This window comes from Elephantulus edwardii, unplaced genomic scaffold (genome assembly GCF_000299155.1).
Source record: "Elephantulus edwardii isolate Elephantulus edwardi_28Jun2011 unplaced genomic scaffold, EleEdw1.0 scaffold00011, whole genome shotgun sequence".
Classification (NCBI taxonomy): domain Eukaryota; kingdom Metazoa; phylum Chordata; class Mammalia; order Macroscelidea; family Macroscelididae; genus Elephantulus; species Elephantulus edwardii.
Window position 1 is genome coordinate 22713969 of NW_006399761.1, and position 21697 is coordinate 22735665.

At 42.3% G+C, this 21697-nt stretch overlaps 1 protein-coding gene across 2 annotated transcripts; it reads right to left on the minus strand.

The window, feature by feature from the left end:
* Positions 1 to 233: 233 nt before the first annotated feature.
* On the minus strand, positions 234 to 21486 carry LOC102851042 (malate dehydrogenase, cytoplasmic-like). 2 transcript variants are annotated; one of them, XM_006880953.1, is made up of 9 exons: positions 21409 to 21486; positions 15969 to 16067; positions 15114 to 15210; positions 11169 to 11344; positions 8916 to 9038; positions 3011 to 3187; positions 2412 to 2525; positions 1497 to 1586; positions 234 to 576 (listed from the first exon to the last, which is right to left on the minus strand). In XM_006880953.1, the coding sequence occupies exons 1-9, from the start codon at positions 21409 to 21411 to the stop codon at positions 451 to 453; spliced, it is 1005 nt and encodes a 334-aa protein (XP_006881015.1). In that variant the 5' UTR covers positions 21412 to 21486; the 3' UTR covers positions 234 to 450. The 2 variants fall into 2 exon arrangements, with proteins under 2 accessions (XP_006881015.1, XP_006881016.1); XM_006880954.1 differs by lacking the exons at positions 15114 to 15210; positions 21409 to 21486 and having other exon boundaries at positions 15969 to 16069.
* Positions 21487 to 21697: the final 211 nt, after the last annotated feature.

The following is a 21697-nucleotide window of genomic DNA, read 5'->3' on the forward strand; positions in this document are numbered from 1 at the left end:
TTCTGAATGTAAACTGTTAGGTAGAGTCAGAAAGCAGGAAAAGATAACAAAGAAGGATAAATGGACCTGAGAAACAAAGGGAGTAAGAGGGAGAGTACTTTCACAAGGTGGGTATCCACAGCAGGAAATATAATCCCTACAAAGGGAAACCCAATCTGCTTGATAAACTGATTCATCACAACAGTAAGTCTTTTAAAAAAGAAGATATTAGGGAGAAATGAGAATCAGAGTCATTTTCATTTGAATATATATTTTTATTTAGAATGTAGCACTAACACCATGATGATAAACTGTCACAAATTTGTACCAAGCAGCACATAATCCTTGAAGTGTATTGTTTTTCCACGAGAATTTTAAGTAGAGCATTATTATTATTTGGTACTACAGTCAAAGACGACATTTAGATTCTTCAGGTTTTCGGCATTTGGTAACATCAATACCATGATCTAGTCAGGCTGAAGAAAGAAACTCAAAAGCTTGTTCCTTCTCTTCTGTCAGTTCCTTTGCAGTCAGATCCATCTTCTCACGTGAGAAATCATTAACAGTGAGGCCTTCCACAATCTTCCAGGTCTTATTCTGTTCAAAAATAATTGCAAGTAAGAAATTTATGATTAGGTTACAGTTGATTTTCCATAAGATTTGATTGAGAGCTATTCCTGTGCTACAGTTTGATTCTAAATAAACAAAAATTCAGATCTTAAGTAACTTAATGAGTAACTCTGCTAACAGTTCTACACTTGTATTTACAATCCACTGAATTTAGAAAAAGCATTAAAAAGGCTTTAACTGTTGTTATGTGCCTTGGATTTGGAACCCACTCACAACTGACCGTGAGCGAGTTTTTCAGAGACTGTAAATGACTAGAGGAAGGAGACTGTCTATCCCTCTTCGTCAGTGCAGCTAGTGGATTTGACCTTTTTTGTCTTTGGGTTGCCAGTGCAATTTCTTATCGACAAGGCCACTAGAGCTCAACGAGTAGGGCTTTAATTAGAGAGTATAAAAAATGACTTTAGCACAGTTGTTATGAAGAGAAATAATACTTAAAACTGTTTCACTTAGAAGGAAGGTATTCTTACATTTTGGAGCTATTTTGTAGTCACCTGACTGGGGAGAGTTGTGGACGAGTTCTGTTTTGCTTTTCACATTTATTCCAGTATACACACAGACCCAGACACACGCACACACCACATACGCACACTAGTGTGTGTGTGTGTGTGTGTGTGTATATATATGTTTCAAAATGGGGAAATCTGTCCAATTTAGTAAAGGACAACGTACTCAAAGAGTAGGGAGCTCTGGTGGCCTAGTGGTAAGAAGCTGTGCTGCAATTCTGAAGGCCCGTGGTTTGAATCCACCAGCTGCTCTGCAGGAGGATAAGCAGTCTCCTGCTATACAATTAACTGCCTCTGAAGAGGGTCAGCTAGGGGTTTGTTCTGATTTGACGATACACAACAGCAACAACAACTACTCAGAGAAACCCCACGGAAGACCCTTACCTTGATTACAACCGGGAATGAGTAGAGCAGGTCGTCAGGAACACCATAGGGGTTGCCATCTGAGATCACGCCCATGGACACAAACTCACCCTGAAAACGATGACATTTTACATTTTCATGACACATGACAATTAGCTCAACGTGACTCACTCCTGGACTAACAAAACTAAGCCAGCCACCACTTTCAAATGTCCTTACTGAGTAAGGAACCATCACCCTGCACTTCTCTACAAGAAAAATATTATCTACGTCTATGTTATCTCTATATGTTATTGTTGTTATGTGCCATTAAGTTGCCTGTACATAGTGACCCTATGTACAACAGCCCTAAACTCTACTCTGTCCTGTGCCAATCTTATTGTCTCTGACACGCCTATCCCCATTATCCCAGTCACTGAATCAATCCATCTCATTGAGGGTCTTCCTCTCTTGTGCTGGCCCTCCACCCTTCAAAGTATGACGTCCCTCTCCAATGACTGATCCCACCTTGCAACATGTCCAAAGTATGTAAGACAAAGCTTCAGAATCCTTGGCTTCACCCTCTCCAGGATTATGTATATATAGTCAGAGAAATGATCTCATTCTTCTTTCAACCCATGAGTAAAGTAGGCAGAGGAAATAATCTTGTTTTCTAAGTGAGACAGCTGTGGCCCAACACAGGTTGCAAAAGGGAAAAAGCCACCCTTACTGTGTGCCAGACATTGGGCAAAATGTGTTCCATTCAGAATCTTTCGGACCTCACAATGCTCTGAGGTAAGAGCCAGGGAAATGAGATGAGGAAACAGCTCATGGGAGGAAGGCTAAGGAACGTTCCCAAGGTTCTTGGCTAGTAGCCAGCTAAGCTAGAATGGTGGCCTAACGGGTGTGACAAAGACAAAATCCAGGCCAGTGGCCTGAGCAAGTCACTGTGCTTACCTCTGGGGTTCCAAACCAGATGTCCCTGATGTGGTCGCCGATGGCTTTGGCTGCAGACATCGCGCTGGACAACTTCCGGGCCTTGATGACGGCAGCGCCACGCTGCTGCACAGTCTGGAGGGGGCAGGAGAGACAGGCGTTAGTGTTATAACAAGGGAACCGAGATGCTTCTAAGTGGGGATGGCTGATTCCATAGCTTAATGCGTCCCCAACATAATCAGGTAATGACCCAATGTCTGTGCGGCCTCCTCCGTTTACAGTCCCCACTCTTTTCCAATGGAGAAAACTCTGTAACCTTAATCCATTTATCACAGTTTGAACAAAGACACGGATCTCTGAATAAATGCAATCAATAGTTAAAGAGTACTCTAATTTTGTTCCACTGTAGCAATCATTCTTGATTTCCACACAAGAGATGAGGTAACCACATCGGATCGGATCATGACTGGCTTACGAGGTCCTCAAGAGACAGCATGAAGCTAAGCAACATTGAAAGACCTCTCACTTGGATGAGAGACATTCAGGTGGACAAACTGATAGGCATGTTTCTAGAGATTTCTTTAGGCTTGGCAGTTCAGAGGGCCCACAGGTTTTCTTACCGTGATGAACTCTCCCTTAAGCCAGCTGTCGTCTTTGAGAGCTTCATAGATACCAACTTCTTTGCCTTGAATTTTCACTTTGCCATGGTTGACGTCTGGATATTGGGTGGAGGAATGGTTTCCCCAGATGATGACATTCTTTACATCTTTAGCAGTTACACCAAGTTTAAGAGCAATCTAGGCAAATTAAAATAGATATATCACTTGGACAGAGCTTTTTATTCCAAATTATTATGTTTACCCTTAACTAAACCACTTGTCTTTGAGATTGCAGTGCAGTTTTCATCACTAGGCCACCAGAGCTGAAGACCAAAAGGAGCTCTGGTGGCCTAATGATAAGAAGCTGTGCTGCAATCCCAAAGGCACTTGGTTCAAATCCACCAGTCGCTCCGTGGGAGAAGGATGTGCAGTATCCTCTCACGTCACTTACTGCCTCTGAAAACCTGCTGGAGGGTCGGTTCTGACTTGAAGGTACAGAACAACAAAAATAACAACACAGATAAAAAACCTTCTAAAACATCAATAGAACATGAGCATTATTTTGATGTATAAAAAATGCAACCTGTACTACCCACTAATATTCAAGAATAGCTTAATAATGAAAGCAAACAGTGAACACAGAACAAAGGGTACAATGTTTAAAAGTAGAGATTTTCCTAGAGGTTGTGATTAACTTATTAGTACAATAAGTTCATCAAATATAAAAGAACCAAAAGGTTAATATTTCTTGAAAAACATAATTATTACCTTTGTTAAGACTTAACTGGCAACTCCCTAGGGCTGTGGAGCAATCAGTTTTACCTTTTTCCAAATTTAGTGACCCTCCTGTACTTAGATCCCTACATAGAATTTTTATTAGATATCTTCTGTTTGCCACAGGGCAAAGATGGGAGATCTCCTCCTATGTGATTTATAGTCTAAAAATCCAATTGAGGGTCAGATATGAGTTTGTTTTGACTCTAAGTATATATAATTCATCCTTTCCAATGGGTAAGTACAAAATGTGTGTCTTGGAAGAAATGTAGCCAGAATGCTCCTTAGCAGTGAGGATGGTGAGGCTTCCTCTCCCGTCGTTGGAGCACTGTTATCAGGAGAAGCCAACGCCTGGAGAAGGAAATCATGCTTGGTAGAGATCAGGGGGAAAAGAGGGAGATCCTCAAATAAGATAGACTGGAGTTCAGAGTTTATCTTTCAATGACTTCCTAGCCATTGCCTGACTTGACCATGTGAACAGGCGGGAATATGCAAATAGGGCAAGTTAGTCTATTCACAAGGGCACTGGCTATCTCACCAATCCACACGGGACTGGCCAGTCTCACCAACCATGTAGATTGGTGACTGACTAGTCTCGCCATTAAACTGAGTAATACAGCAGCAGGAAGAGGATCATCTTCCCCATTATAGCATTCCCACCATCACAAAATTACAGATGTTCTTAACTGGTTGCCAAAGGTTAGAAAAGGGAGAAGGTGGCTATCAGGACGCAGGACGAATTAGTTCTTCGGTGATGGGGGAACAATTCAGATTCTCGACTTTGAGGTTGATTACAGGCATCTATGCGTGTGATTAAATGTCATAAAACCATTTACAAACACATATAAAAAATGAACAGGAAACAGATGACATCTGAGTTAGTATAATTAATGGTGTACTGTATGGCATTTAGTCAATCCTTTGCTTTTGATAGTAAGGCGATGGTACATGCGACTGCTCTCCACTGTTTTTATCACTTCATTTCAGTTTACAATTATTCCAATGGAGAAAAAGAAAACAAAAGCAAAAGTTATCAAACAAAATTATCTGATTGGTTTACAATGGCTTGATTCCACACTCATTTACTCAGTCACTAAACAAATTTTTACTTTAATCCATTCAAGACTGAATTACCTTGTTTTACATTTGTGGTTGAAACTATGTTTTGACTTTAAATAAAATGAAAACCATGGAAGGCATTTTGAATGAAAAAAAGGAAATCCTTTTTTTTTCCTCTTAGTAATAGATTTTGATACAATTATTGTCGTTGTTGTGAACCATCAAGTCAGAGCCAACCCTTAGCTGACCCTCCAGTGGGTTTTCAGAGGCAATTAATTGCACAGGAGGAGACTGCCCATTTTTCTCTTATGGAGCAGCTGGTGGATTTGAACCAAGTGCTTTGGGATTGCAGAACAGTTTCTTACCACTAGGCTACTAGAGCTCCTATTTGATACAGGGTCTCTGGGTCTGGTGTTTGTCGGTGAGGTCCATTTCTTCAGGTTCATACTGTTACACAGATGGCATCCTGCACTAAAAGTGGGAGATGGTTTGACACAGCACCAAAGACAGAGAATGTCGGTGGGCACTATACGACCCACAGGTCTGCTTCCCATAGGGGAAGCAGAATCCTTACACAAAACTGAGACCAATTTCTTATATCCTAAAATAGTTACAGGATTTAAAAAAAAATAAAAAAATTCTGCTTGTGCCATCTTCAATCCCTGCTGATAAAATCTCTGCTTTATCTGTTGTTATGTGCTGTAGCGTCAAGGACGACCCCCTTGTGAACAGATCTGAACCCTGCCCTGTTCCGCACCACCATCGCCATCTCTAACACCCTGTGTCCACGGCTGCAGTCACCTGTCAGTCTATGTCGTTTAGTGTCTTCCCCTCTCTCACCGACCCTCTACCTTGCCAAACATGATGTCCCTTTCCAAGGAACGGCCTCTCTGAACAACACGCCCAGAGCACGTGAGAAGAAGCTTCGTCACCCTTGCTTCCAAGAAGCGCTCTCCCTGCGTCTTCTCCCAGACACACCTGTTCGTCCTTTGCGCAGTCCGTGAGATATTCAGTACTTTTCTCTAACACTACAACTCAAAGGCATCAATTCTTCTGTCATTCTTAGTCACTGTCCAGTTCTTAGATGCAGAGCAAGTGACCAAAACAGACCACGGCTTGAATCAAGTGCACTTTCAACATCACTGCTCCCCAGTACTTTGGAGAGGTTCTTGACCACCGACTTTCCCCAATGCACCTGTCTCTTGATTTCTTGACTGCTGGTGAAACAGATATTGATTTTGGACACAAGCAAGATGAAACTGTTGACAATTTTAGTGTTTCTCCCTCTATCATGATCTATCACCCTGGCACTAAGGTTTTATATTTTCTTGATATTTAGATGCAATCCATGTTGAAGGCTGTAGTCTCTGATCGCCTGCAGCAAGCATTTCAAGTTCTCCCCCATTCCAGCAAGCAAAAGTTGTGTCATCTGCATAACACATGTTTTGGGGAGTCTTTCTCCAATCCTGATGTTCTTCAATTTCTCAAATAATTTGCTGAGCATACAGACTGAGGAAGGATATAGCCCTGATGCACACCTTTCTTATGCTCTAAACCATTACGTATTCGCTCGCTCTATCTGTTCTAGGTATAAGTTTCATATGAGCACGATTGTTCTGGGATATCCATTTTTCTCAATGTTAGTCATAGTTTGTGATGACCCACACAGACCCCAACAAGTTATTAGAACAAATAATTACTCTTACTAGCTAGTCTTTACAAATTAGTTGGATGGCTGGTTCCTGGGGCTGGGTATTGAGCTGCCTGGCCTGTAGGGCAGAGTGGTGTGAGCATCATTTTCTAGGTCTGCCATGGGCTGAATAGATTTGGGAAGAAGTGCCTAAACTTATTTTTAACTGGCATTACATAAAAAAGAAAAGAAAACAAAAAAAAAAGAAAGAAAAAAGGGAATTTAAATCTGAGACAATTAATTGAAAAGAAATATTACAAAGAACTTAGAACCCAAGCCTCCCCTGGCTATCAGCATCAACTGCTCCTAAGTGTGAAGGAAGCGGTGGGGCGTCTTCCCTCCACACACCTCCTCGGTTCTGCCTTCTTCCTCTAACACCCTCTCTTCTCCCTTGTCCTTTGATCTCGTGGGCTAACCCAATTCTACCTGGACAGCAAAGTCCAAGTACTTTGTAGTCAAGAGACAGAGCTTCTAAATACCCTTCAGATCAGAGCTTGTCTACATGAATAGATTTACCCTTCTTCTCTTTGCCACTTTCATCCAGATCTGCTCACTGGTTTGGGCCTTACTGTTCCGCCTGTGCTATGAACCAGTTGGATTCATTGCCAGATGACCTGTCAGTGGACATTACGGCAGCTCTGCATTACACACACACAAGGGGGTTCTGCAGGGTGCTAAGAAGCCAGGAGGGAGTGAAGTCCTTTGAATTCTAAAACAAGTTATGATGGCCTAGGAATCATTCAAAGAACAACAGGAATTTCTGGGCTTATTATTTGCCTCACTAGACGAACAATGCTAAAGGGGGGGGGGGGGGAATGCTTCTTGAAAGGCTCTAACTGTGCCAGGGTAACATGGGAAAACGGGGCCTAGGCCAGTGGCCGGCGAGTAACAAAGGACATGAGTCAGCAGTGGTGCAGAGAGACGGCTTTCTTCCTTCCTCCCAAGTTCAGACCAGCGCGCCAGCCCCCTCAACAAGGTACGGGGGCAAAAATGTCATTTAGGAGCACTTCTGAAAGAAAATGAGGTTTAGTACTTGCTCTATGAAGGCCAAAACAGGTCTACCTAGCTCTCATTTCACTCCATGTAGGAGATAATACATATCCTCTGGTCAGTCACAGTCTATGATGGCCATCTGTTCCTTCATGGCTGCCCCAGAGGATCCTCATTCCCTGCCTCTTGTCATACCTGCTCCCAATCCTTCCCCGATACCCGTGGACATAAGGACACCCCACCCCCCTGCCCCACCCCGCCCTAACTCAAAAACGTCTAGCCCAAAGGTAGAGGTCTGTTAGGGAACACTTTGCATTGTCAGGTTATTACTCACTGAACTGGGACGTTCACAGATGCTATTTCTGAGCCTTGGTTTTTTTTCAAGTCCAGGTGGTACCCTTTTATATCATCATCATCGTCGTCACCACCACCACCCAGGTATGATAACAACGGCTAACATTTGTTGAACTTTACAGTGTTACATAAAGGCTTAACATGAATTCTATGTCATTTCTTATTATTCTTAAAATAACCCGATGAGGTAGAAACCATGACTATTCTTTTATAATCTGAAGAAGCGTATTTTCTCAAGGTCACAGACTAATACATGAATGTAGGCCACTTGATACCATTAGGTAAGAACACACACTACGGAGTCAGGAGTCAAGGTAAGTGGCATCAACAATCCTTCTAGCTACCATGGTTTAAGCAAGTTTCTGGACCTCTCTGAGCCTCAAGATTTCTAACTTGTAAAATTGTTGCTGTTGTTATGTGCCGCTGAGTTGCTTGAGACTCATAGAAACCCTATGTACAACAGCCCTAAACCCTGCTCTGTCCTGTGCCAATCGCACCGTCTCCGATACACCCATCCCGATTACCCCAGTCACTGAGTCAATCCATCTCATAGAGGGTCTTCCCCTCCTGCACTGTCCCTCCACCCTACCAAGCAAGATGTCCCTCTACAAGGACCGGTCCCTCCTTACAACATGTCCAAATTATGTTAGATGAAACCTTCAGAATCCTTGCCTCCAAGGAGCAGCCTGGTTTGACCCATTCCAGGATGAATCTGTTTGTTTTCCTAGCAGTCCATGGTACCCTCAATACTATTCTCCAGCACCACAGCTCAAAGGCATCAATTCTCCTTCTATCCTCCTTAGACATTGTCTAACTCTCTGATGCATAACAAGTGATAGCAAGACCATGACCTGTATCAGACGAATAGCTAAGAGGTATTAAGCAACTGCATTTAATTATCCCTAACAATAGAATTACAGGTGAAAATAAAGTAGGAAGAATCCAGTGTCTTGTCCATTTAAGGGATCCTTAACAGGGATGACAATATCAACCAAAAAAAGCACAAAGGCAACACTTTAAAGGCCAACATACTTAAGGTTGAAGAGGCAATCTCCTTACTTGTGCCATTGCTCGGTTATGATCCAAACGGGTCAAGCAGCTGAAGTTCTCCTTGGGGATGGACGGGGCTGACTTGATGGCGGTCAGACAGTTAGTATTGGCTGGGTTTCCCACCACGATGACCTGGGGTGTGAGCGAGTTGAAGAAGAATTACAAACTGGACTGAGACTGATGAAAACACACTAGAACAACTGCGTTCACATATAATCTTTGTGAGAAATTGGTATGAGATAAAAATATATAATTACCATTGTTTCTAGTAGGTTTCTAACATTCCTTTCAAAAAAATTTTCTACTTTGTTAGTGTTTGGAGTTAATGGCATTTATTTATTTTTTTAATACCTTTACTATTTTTTCATTCACACTGTGTTTCATACAATCATTTCCACACTTCATGTCTTTAAAAAAATTTTTTTTAAAGGGGAGAGTGTAAATGCTGTCCCCCACTATCACAAATTACGCAGTCAAGTTTCCCACATTTGGGGAAATCGCAGGGGTCAGCACATCTGGAGTGCAATGGATGAACCTCACCCTGGGAAAACTACCTTCGTGTTCATGATACCTCCCTGCCAGGTAAAACTTGTGTCTTATAAAAAGAATCATCATTGATCTATGCCCACTGCATCTTTACTAATTTCCTTCATAGAGGAGGCATGTGATTTATACGATCACTTCCCAGGTAGCAATGGTGAGGAGATAAGGCACATGCCCCCTGCTTTGCAGTGCCAGATGAAAACACAGGGTCACAAAACACAAGCTGTCTAATGTCTAAGTCTCTATTTTAGAGTTTGATTCACGTATGAAATTTTCCTTTTTCAGGGCAATGTTTTGCTTCTGTGGACTAAAAGAGTTTCTTAAATTTGCCAAATCCCAAGAATTACCTGCCAATTCTGTTAAAATCCTAACTACTAAACCCCATTTAGACCTCTCAAATAAATTTTTTTTAGGAGAAAATTATTTTAAGCAGTTTTTTGTACTAGGGTGCTCTAGGATATAGAATGTCTGTATGGACTTTCTGTGGTTTTTTTGTTTGTTTTGGTTTTTTTAAGCATAAAAAAAATCTAAAACAAGCAAACAAACAAACAAACCAAAAAATCCAAACCATAAAATCCACCCCCTATTTCATAATAATTTCAAATTAATTAGTCCTGCAAGTACATGAAAGGAGATTGATTTCCAAATCTCCTTTACTCAGAATTCTTCAAATTTGTCCTTCTTTCTATCTCGGTGTGCTCAGCACATACAAACTGTCCTCGGCCTTTTGATACATTTGAGAGTAAGTTGTAGACATGACATTTATTCCTTTGCCCCTTGTCAGTGATGGTTCTCAAAAGCAACATTTTTCCTGGGTAGAGGATGTCTGTGTGAGAACTACCACAGCCCCAAGCAGCCCGAGTTTTAGTCACCCAAAACTTTAGTCTCTTTCCTAAAAGATCTGTGGATTTCGACTCAACTCACTTCTCTTAATAGTCAAAGAAAATGAAAGCTAACTTTTTAAAATGAAGTCCACAGGAAGGAGAAAACTGTGAAATCTCATAATCAGCAAAACAAGGTAATTTTCAGCTCTATAAATAGTTTATTTTTTTTTAAGTTGGAGTAAGAAGGAAGAAGTTATCAGTAAAACACAGTAAAATGTCTAACCAGCAGACCTCTTTGCTGTGGCGTTAATGCAGTTAATTGGTAAAAGGAGGGGCTCACTCATAACAGTCATTTTTAGAATCCCCTGCCTGGTGAGCCAGCTTACATACACAGAGAGGCAAAACAGAAGGTCAGACTGTGTCAACCTCCTCAGGAAATAAGCCCATTAGAATCCCCCTGGACTAAGAAAAGCTGAGCAATTAGTTACCACCACCTGCGCTGTCTACAACAAATGCCACTTCTAGTCATTTCCCTCCATAATCATACAGACAGACCCAAAAAAATCCAAAGGTGAACTAATGCGCCGAGAGAGCTCAACACGCGGAGGCAAACGCACCACCAAGTTCTGGGCTTCTCTTCAGGTTTAAGAACCAATACTAAGTTTACTTAGTGTTTATAATAGGCACGCCTCAAAACAAACTTCTAGCTACAGAAGAAAGAAAAAGAGAAAGGCAGAGCTTAATCAAGCAGAACTCTCTGTATATCTGACCACTGTACAGAATGGAACCGAAAAAACAACAATAACAAAAAAGGGTATGATAACGGTTTTCACCTCAAATGGAAATTTTAAAATACTAGTAATTAAAAAGCTCCGTCAAATACAGCGTTAGTCACCTTCACGGATTTCTTGGCGTACTTATCCAAGGCTGTGCCTTGGGACTTGAAGATCTTCACATTGGCTTTCAACAAGTCCTTCCGCTCCATGCCCTCCCGTCGTGGCATGGACCCCACCAGAACGGCCACATCCAGGTCTTTGAAGGCCACTTCCTCCTTATCCGTTGCAATGATATCTATGAAAATGGCAAAACATGAGTGTGAAGCTGGATTTTTCCTATTGACTCTACCTATCAGGAAGTCATTCACTCTGTAACAAAAGCTTACCTTTACATACAAACTTGCAAAAGGTGTTTTGAATCCACCAGCTACTCTTTGGGAGAAAGACTGGTAGCTTCCCTCCTCCCATCAACACAGACTCAGAAACTTGATGGACAGTTGCTCTGAATAGAAATCGGTATGATGGGCAACAAGCAAGGCTTGAGTATTTATCTTAGCTATTAACAATCACAGCACTGGCAGAAGTGCTAAGGAACTGAGTTTGCTTTTTTACTTCAAGAATTGCGCCAAATAAAAAATTCTAGAGCTGTTATCTTTTCTAATCATATAGAAACCAAGGCATAGGATGATAATGTTTAAAAACAATGCTAATTACCTATATTAATCACAACAGATAATTCTCTAAAGGTCACTATCAGTAACAAAAATAAGAGTTTATTAAGGAGTTCTGTGGCAGAAATAACGCTAAGGTTTATATGCTGTTGTTGTTATGTGCCGTTGAGTCATCTGTGACTCATAGCAACCCTATGTACAACAGCCCTAAACTCTACTCTGTCCTGTGGCAATCTCACTGTCTCCAACAACCCTGCTCCCATTACCCCAGTCACTGAATCAATCCACCTCATCGAGGGTCTTCCTCTCCTGCACTGTCCCCTCCACCCTCCCAAGCATGACGTCTTTCTCTAAGAACTGGTCCCTCCTTGCAACATGTCCAAAGTATGCCAGACGAAACTTCAGAATCCTTGCCTCTAAGGAGCAGCCTGGATTAACCCTTTCCAGGTTGAACCTGTTCATTTTCTTAGCAGTCCATGATATATTCAATACTCTTCTCCAACACCACACACAGCTCAAAGGCATCAATTCTCCTTCTATCCTCCCTAGTCATAGTCCAGCTCTCTGATGCATCTACAGGAAGCATCGTCCTCACTTGGGAAACATTACCGCTAAACTCAAGAGACACTGGCTACTGCATAAGAAATTGTCAGCAGCTGAAGTGTTTGGAATCACAGAAGCCCATAAAAGCTTGAGATATAAGCTATCAGATCAAGGGCTGGACAACGGGAGATAGGTAGGAGTAGAAGGGGATACTTGTAGATTGTGGAGCAGGGAATAAGTGGGTCAAGACACTTGTGTCAAAGGCAGGGACAACACTGAAACTATTCGTTAATTCCAAATTAGGGAAATATCTTTCATCTGCTTTTTTCCATAAAATGTTTGTCTGTCAGATACTTCTCTAAATCTGAGCATTCAGATTAAGACAGACTAAGAGGAAGGATTGGCCATCCAATTCCGAAATAGCAGGCCTCTGAAAACCCAATGTACAACAGAACACATAGGGTTTATATGCATTATCAAATATAATCTTTGTATTTTACTGATGAAGACATTATTAACTTGTTTATTTCTATAAAGAAATTATTAGCTAGTTGTATTTAAAAGGGAATGGAGCTGTTAAGAATGGCTCAGGCTAGTGTAGCGTTCAAACGCTTTGCAAAAATGTTTAGTTCACTAACCATATACCACTTGTCTTTGAATTAAAGGATGCACATTATTTTTCTCTGCAAATCCTAAAATGGTTATCAGTTGTTGGATTCAGCTTTCAGTGATGAACTTTTTCGTCAGTGAATGCACCACAGTCAGGCTGCCATCAAGCCAGACCCAGGGCACAGATAGGAACACACCAGAAAGAGGGACAAACAGCCCATTCCTCCTCCTGCCATCCGTTTCCACCTGCTTACTCTTCCCTTCCTTGTATCTGCAGCGGTCTCAGGACAAGCCAAGTGCAGCCTGGGCTCCGTGGAGAGCAGAGAGAACTCAGCAGAGAGGGGAACAAATGTGAGAGGCTGCTGAGAAAGCAGTGGCGAGGAAAAGGGTAGAGCAGGGCGGTCTGACAGAGTCACGTATTCATGCTCTTCTGAGACCATGCAACTGAATGCTTTAGATGGTACAAGATCCCTCTGAACGTTTACAGAACGTATGGATTCTGAGGATGGTTTCTTTTGGGGTGTAAATGTATTTTGCTTTAGGTAAAATTCCAAGACTATATTATTAAATGAAGTTTATTAAGGGAAACAGCTACCAAGAAGGCATCAACGCTTTGCTGGCCGGTCAGAACAGACTCGTCGCTGACTCTCCACTGGGTGTCAGAGGCTGTAAATCACAAGGGAGGAAACTGCTTGCCTTTCTCCTGTGGGCCGCTGGTGGGTTAGAAGTGCAACTCCCCGCACTAGCCGAGGACAAAGGTGTGACTAACAAGAAAGATTTCTAACTTTTACAACTTTCACCTTAGGCTCGTTAACAGAGTTCAAGGATTCTCAAAGGAGCTCTGTAAAACTCTGGGGAGGTTTATTTCAAACTAAGACGTATATGATTCGGATTTTCTATTTCTTCTCAACTTGGGATGGACTACAAAGGAGAAGCCAATCCTTTTTCAGCTTCAGGACAGTGCATGGGTACTACCTAGAATTCAGTTTTCCACTGCAGGATGGTACTGTTCACATAATTTATGCATGGGGCCAAGAGAGACCAGTCCTTGAAGAGGGACGTCATGCACAGAAACATGGAGGGACAGCTCAAGAGAGGAAGACCCTGGATGAGATGGATTGACTCAGTGACTGGGATAAACAGGGTAGGTGTGAATAAAATGGGGGTAGGTGATAATAAAATTGGCTCCGGATACAGCATGGTTCAGAGCTGTTGTACGCAGGGTTCCCATGAGTTGCAAGCAACTCCAGGACACGTAACAACAGCTGTTACCATGTGAAAAAATATTAAGTGACATCACAACGTAGAGTGTCAGATGAAGAACTCCAGTGTAGTTTCACTTTAATTAGCCTAATGAAAACACATAAGAAAGTGTTTTTTAAAAATAGTTGTTTAGTCTGAAACTGGTTAATAGACTTTTTTATTTTTCTCTTTACCTGTTTGGTTTTTATTTTAATTGACTACACAAAGGTACTCAACTGTGTGGATCCTAACAAATTAATAAAATTGTAAAGAATGGGAATTCTGCAATACTTAATTGTGCTCACGCAGAGGCTGTGTACACAGACCAAGGGGCCGTCAATCAAGTAGAAAATGGGGATCCAACATAGTTTAAAATAGGAAAAGTGTGTGTCAAGGTTGGTTAGCTGACTTTTATCCTTATTTATTTTTGGTGCATAGCTTACCAAGTAGGGAACTCCGGTGGCCTGGGGTTAAGGAGTTGTGTAGCAAACTCAAAGGCACGCAATTACAATCTACCAGTTGATCTGCAGGAGAAAGATGGACAATCCTCTCCCTTGCAATTTACAGCCTCTGAAAACCCGCTAGAGGGTGAACTATGAGTCGGTTCCCCGACTCAATGGCACAAAACAACGTACCTTCTTACCAAGATGTTATGTCAATTAAATAGAAATTAAAGAAAAATTATTTTATGAAATACCCAATTCAAGGGCTAACAACTCTAGCTCTGGTGATTCATACCTACTTAGGTAAATACCCCTAGGGAGCGCTGGTGGCATAGTTGGTAAGAAGCTGTGCTGCCAACCCAAAGGTAGAGAGTTCAAATCCATCAGTTGTGGGTAATCTCTCCCACTATTTACAGTCTCTGAAAACCTACTGGAGGGTCAGTTAGGCATTGGTTCTGACTCAATGGCAAACAACAACAATAATTATGAAAACCTATCATTTGAAGGATGTGAAAAATACTTTAAAATCCCTCTTCCTCCCCTTTCTACAACTCACCTTTCAGGAGGGGGAGGGCACAGTCTTGCAGCTCCATGACAACGCCCTCCAGGACACCCATCATGGGGGTGATGTCCAACAGCACAAGAATAAGGGGCTGCCAAAGTCAAGGTCAGTAATCTGTTAGTTCAGGCAATAGCTCTGGGCCACCTAAGAAGTCCCTTTCCACAATTTCTGTTTACAGTGTAGGCTATTATCAGGAAAATGAATGCTGGGAAACCAGTAATGGTCTGTGAACAGATAGTGTGAGAAAGGTTATCCACACTGAAATTTTAAAGAGGATGTGTGGGGAGTGGCCAGCAAAATCCCCAACCTGAAGCCACACACTTTAGCTTGCATTTCTTGCTAAGAGCTGCATATTTGATTTCAGTTCAGGGAGAGCTAAGAACAGTACCTGGAATACAGGACGAGCTCAGTATCCATAGGCCAAGTGAAGGAACAGACAATACATTTTAGGGTACACCAATCGGATCTGCTGGAATTGAGGAGTGCCTGTTTGCAACTAGGAAGCTGATCTGCCTGCCCTACTATGTGGGGCCTCAAGAAACTGGTGATACAGTAACTTTCTGTCTCACTAAACTCTCCTTAAGCTCCTCTCACCAGTGGACACTCCTTTCTGACACCTGTGGGTTGCACCAACTAGAATACGTGGAACAGTTCTGATTTGCTAAGTGGCTTTGAGGCCCTGAGAGGTACACACACTTTACCAGCTTCCACATAGAGCAATCCTCCTATTACATTTATTGGGATTACCCATTCCATCTCAGCTTTAGAATTAGTTAGAAATGAAATGCAGGGCTTTATGCATGACATTCTGACTCTAGTAACATAGCACTTACAAACAGTTGCTCCTACCTGGTCTTTCCCGAAGATAGCGCCATTGCCAATACTGTACAGCAGTGAATAGGCAATCTGACCAGCCGCCCCCGTCACAAGGACCCTGATTGGTTCAGACTGAAAAGAAAAGGACCTGTTAGTGTTTCACCAAAAAGGAAAAGAAATGCGATCACGGAGATCGCATGTGTGGCAGAGCAGATCTGCGTTCTACAGGGTGTCCAATGGTTGATTTAAAACAAAAAAAAAAAAGAGGCAGGTCTTTCTTATCTCTGGGCGACTCTGAACTGCCAACCTTCTGGTTAGGAGCTGGGTTGAGTACCTCCCCCAAGGGACTTACCAAGGAAGATGGTTGGGATTTTCTCTGTTGACAAGACCCAGTACTTTGAAATCTTTTCAGGAGCTGGCCCAGTAGAAGGCTGACTGACTGATTTAGGGTTTACAACATAAGGCACAAAGCAACATAACAACTTCTTGTAGAACATGTATTATTCAGCTGCCTATTTGTGTGGTGCTATTAAAGGCTCACAGGAAGCTAAAAGTGTTATCCTGGATTACATAATCTCGCCCACATTTTTTAGGGATATTTTACACTAACATAAGCCCAAGGGTGTTGTTGTGCATTAAGGTGATGACATGGCTTTGCAGAAAGCAAACTCTGGTGGCCTCTAGAGTCTCCGAGATCCCATTAGGCCAATCTTCCCCCGTCCCTTCAAATGCTCAATGGAATCCTTCACACCAGGAAGAGGACTAACCGTGCTATTCATGTGCACTCAGCCACATGTTTGAAAATTAACTAATCATGCTTCAACTTAAATACTTTATGTTGGATAATTAGGTGCCAACAAGTACAATTCATGACATCGCTATGAACAACAGATCTGACCCCTGTCCTGTCCTGTGCCACCCTCATCATCTCTGACACACTCGAGCCCACAGCTGCAGTCACTCTGTCGCTCCATCTGAGGCTGGGGGCTGTCTTCATTTCCTTGCTGGCCCTCCATCTTTCCCAAGCATGATGCCCCTCGCTAAGGAAGAACCTCTCCTAGCAACTAGCCCAAAGTACGCGAGATGAAGTGTTGTCTCTGCCTCCAAGGAGCTACACTTTCTCAAAGACATACCTGTTTGTTCTTTTGGCCAGATAACAACATCTGATAAATAGGGCAGTTTCACAAAGACAAACTATTCCCACTGAGATCATAAACAAAGGGATTGTTGTTGTTGATTGCCATCGAGTCAAGCAGGACTCAAAGTAACCCTATGGACAAAAGACCTGAAGTCTTTCTATGACTATCGTCACTTCTCGAAGTTCATAGAGTTTCCAAAGACATGCGGTTTAGGATGCCACTCCAAACAAAGGGGCAGGTCTTATAATATCCATCATTAAGGGACACAGCTCAATCTGTTGCTCTCAGGTGCCTGAGAGTCAACTATGACTGACAGTGACCCTATGAACAACAGGCCTGAAACTTGTCCTACCCTGAGCCACCATCTCCGACCTGCTGGAGCTCACAGCTACTGTCACCGTATCCACCTACCTTGTTGAGGGTTTTCTTCCTCTGACCTTCCACCTTTTCCAGCATGATGCCTTTTTCTAAGCTCTGGCCTCTGAAAACAGGACCTATCATGTAGCATATGCTATTATTATGGGTCTCTGTTAACATATTTTTCTCAATGGACTCATACATCCTGAGGTCTTCTTCTTGTTGTTGTTGTGTGCTATTGAGTCCGAACCGGTCCACAGCTGACCCTCCAGCAGGTTTTCAGAAGCAAGTGACTGCATGGGAGAAGACTGTTCCTCTTTCTCCTGGGGAGCAGCTGGTGGACCGGAACCGCATGCCTTCAGGTTTGCAGTGCCGCTTCTTACCATTAAGCCACTAGAGTTCCCTGAGATTTTCTTGATATGTGTCTGTTATTTTCTTCTAGACTGTGGAACTCTCTTGAAGACAGTCCAGCTTTGACATCAATTGTACTTGGGTAAAATACGTACTTCCACATAAAGCTCAAAATAATAACAAAACCCACCACTATCAATTCGAACACAGAACAACTTTGACTGGGTTTCTAGGCTGTCCATCTTTATGGAGGGAGCTCTGATGGCCCAGAGGCAAAAATACCTCTTTTTTTTTTCCTTTGCTAAAATGATTAGGATAGAATCCATTGAAACTATTATGGAAACGACTCTGTTATCTGATAACAACACATAAAACTAAGATTAACAGTTACTGGGAATTAATAACTGTCTCAAGTAGCACCTTGCAAAGATAGAAGCAGCCATGTCCTTGAACTGAAAGTAGAGCCTTCAGGTTCTGGAAAATTTTCAATTCAAACATTTCCCCCCACACTTCCCATCCACTTTAGCATTTTGAGATAATATTTTAAAGAAGAAAAACCGTTTGTTATACTTAAATATAGTGAAGTAGTTTCTCCCAGTCTGATGTCAAATGTCACCTTCAAATCTACGCAGATAATTCCTACTACCTCTGGAAATCTGTTTCGACTCAAAGGTACACAACAACAACAACAACAACAACATCTTTATGGGAGGAGGTGGCCCATCTTTTTGCCCTGGAGCAGGTGGTAGATTTGAACCGCTGACCGATCAGTTAACAGCACTACATGTAACATGCTATGTCATGGAGTTCCTTACATCTCCACGCTGTGTTCAACAAGTAGTTGTCAAATGAATGATGGTCAAGGTGAGGGAAGCAAGGAAAACAAAACAAAAACCCTCAGCCATCCTAAACACAGGCTACTTCAATGAAAAGCAAACTTGGGTAAATAAGGACACAAAGTGACTGTCATTATTATAGGGCTTGACCTCCCAGGGGGAGGGAGACAGACAAATAGGGAAGATCAGGTCAACTGTTGCTGTGTGCTGTCAAGGCAGAAGCAACCCATGGCTGATCCTCCAGTGGGTTTTCAGAGGCAGTGATGCACAGGAGGAGATTGCCCAGCATTCTCCCAAAGAACAGCTTGTGGATTTGAACCATGTGCCTTTGCGACTGCAGCACAGCTTCTTACCACTAGGCCACCAGAGCTCCTATTTAGTCAACTTTAGTTACTAAAAAAAGAAACTGTGAAGTAGCAAAGTCCTTATTGAAGGGGTTGTGGCAAGCTGAGGAACAACTACTAATCGCGTCTCAGTTTCTGTTATCTTTGACAAATGATTTTCACAGGTAGGTGATTCCATTTTCTTAAGAGTAGTATGAAGTTTGATTACCGTCTGGGTGTTTAATATCAAAATAGGGAAAAGAAGAGTCCAATTTAGCTCTTTCAGCTCTTTTGCAACTGCCATTCAAAAGCAAGAGGGTGGGAGAGTCCCACTGACTCTTCACAATGTTACAGCGAGGAACACAGGTTACTATTCTTTGCTCAGATATCCGGGCAGCTTGCCAAGACCCAAAGAAGGAATGTCTTTGCTCTTGGCAGGGCACTAATGACCTTCCCTGTAAATGCAGGGTCTGTCTTGCACATGTGCCAAAGCCCTAAGTCCCTGTGATAAAGCTCAAGCCCAAAAAAGCTTGTTAGGTTTTTCCACAGCAAGACTCAAGACATATTTCCCCTGCAAAACTTTCTAATAATATTTCTCTAATATGAAGAACAAGCAGCATCACTTGGATTCTTCTGTTCATTACTGTTATCATTCCTTATGGACACAAGACAACTCTAAATAGGTTTACAAAAGCTAGCTCTTCTCAAACTTAGTGATTGTTCACACTCTATCCTACCTGGCGGGGGAGAGAGGGAGGGGGGAGAGAGAGAGAGAGAGAGAGAAAATATCACGTGAGAGTCAGCTGTCCGTTTTAGCCAATTGAGAGGAGGAATCTTCCTCTTGCAGTGTCCAGTTATCTGGCACCCAGGTGACCTTCCTAGCCTGATCTTCCGGCAGCACAAACAACACAGGAATTGGGGTGCTCAGGACCGCTGTGACCTTGAGAAAACCATCTGACCTCACCAGACTACAACGTAGGGTTAGATTAAATAATCTTCAAATTCTCTTCTAATTCTAGAATTTAGGTATTTTACATTGCAAGGAGTAAAATTAGCAGGTAATATACATGTTGATAATGAAGCTTATTTTTCATTTGTAGTCTGAGTTTGATTTTTCATTAGGAACTTCAGTTACTAAAAATACAGTGGATTTTCTGAATGATTTGGTAAGTGTTTGTATGAGACAATATTGAAAACTGGAAAAATATGAAACCCTTGGGGCAAACTGTTGTGCAACCTTGAGCAAATCACATCCTCTCTAGGTCTTAACAAGTGCAATTTTAAGATTTGTGGTGGGGAAGGTTTCCAAGATAATTTTTAAAGGTCCCATCTGGTGCTGAAATGATAGGTTTTCTGATAACAAATACCTCTTTTTTTGGATGCTAAAATGATTAGGATAGAACCCACTGAACCCATTATTTCAATGCCTCTGTTATCTGACAACAACACACAAAACTAAGATTAACAGTTACTGGGAATTAATAACTGTCTCAATTAGCACCTTGTAAAGATAGAAGCAGCCATGCCTTTGAAATGAAAACAAGGCCTTCAGGTTCCGGAAAATTTTCAATTCATTCAAACATTTCCCTCCACACTCTCCATCCACTTTAGCATTTTGAGATAATATTTTAAAGAAAAAGTTTGTTATAATTAAACATAATGAAGTAATTTCTCCTAGTGTGACGTCAAATGTCACCTTCAAGTATACGCAGAACATTCCTACGCCAGTCACTTTACCAACCCCCTTCTTCCTTTCAACAGCGGCAAGATATGGAAATTTTGGCATTCAGATTTTACAGTGGCCAAGATGGTTACAATGTATTACCCTTGAAACCAGGGCTCCTGGAATTCATGATTTACAGGTTAGTAAATACACACCAGATATTTGGCTAGTGATGTAGTAGCTGCAACAAATCCTGGCATTTGAAAAGAAGATCAAGGAACAGGTTTTAAATGACATTTTGTGAAATTAGATATGGCGGAAACACATCCTCCAAACGTAGATCGTTATCTAGAGCACGAGGTGAGCCCAGTCTTTACAGTCCAAGGTCTTCTGCTTTCAAGGACTCTGCGACAAAAGTCCTTAAAACACTGGAGGGCTAAGAAGGGGGAAAGGGAGATGAGACCCTGACCTCTCCTGTTCCCAGTATCAAGGTTGAGGTGCTTGGAGGAAATCTGCCGTTTCTTATTTCATCCCCTGCCATGCAGCAACATCGAGATCAAATTTCAAGCACAACAATGCCTCCAGAATCCTTCTAAATATCCCCAAGGTTGTAATCAAGCCTTGAAATTACTACGGCAGTCCCTAGTAATTGCGACAGTCCCCGGAGGATGAGCCAGAGCTCCAAGGATCTGCTCCAAAGGTCTCGATTCGCCCAGCCGCCTTGCAAAAGCCCTTCAAATGCAAGAAATTCCACTAAATAGTGGGAGCCTGGAAAGTGGGCAGGAGCCAGAGGCCCGTACTCACCATGACTGGGAATTGCGCGGACAATTTCAGCAACTGCACAACCAACCTCCGGGAGTCAGGTCACCTCTACCACGGAACCGAGTCGGAGGAGTGTGAGCGGTGTAAGCGAGAAAAGTCTCGGCTCCCGACCGCACTGCCCTCTGGGAATTGTAGTTTACGCTGCTCCAGTTCTGGCACAAACTCCGAGATACTTCCTTCCCGAGAAAACTACACTTCCCGAGATCCCAGAGTCTTTTCACGCCCTTCTCCCTGCGCTGGTCATCTACTGCAAAAAAGTCCCTCAGAGAAG

What these genes read in the sequence shown, in the direction of transcription:
- LOC102851042 (XM_006880953.1), bottom strand. An exon ending in TGCCCTCCCCCTCCTGAAAG is followed by an intron (nt 11,345 to 15,113) that starts GTGAGTTGTAGA and finishes CCATTTTCATAG; the next exon opens with ATATCATTGCAACGGATAAG. An exon ending in CATTCCCGGTTGTAATCAAG is followed by an intron (nt 577 to 1,496) that starts GTAAGGGTCTTC and finishes ATTTTTGAACAG; the next exon opens with AATAAGACCTGGAAGATTGT.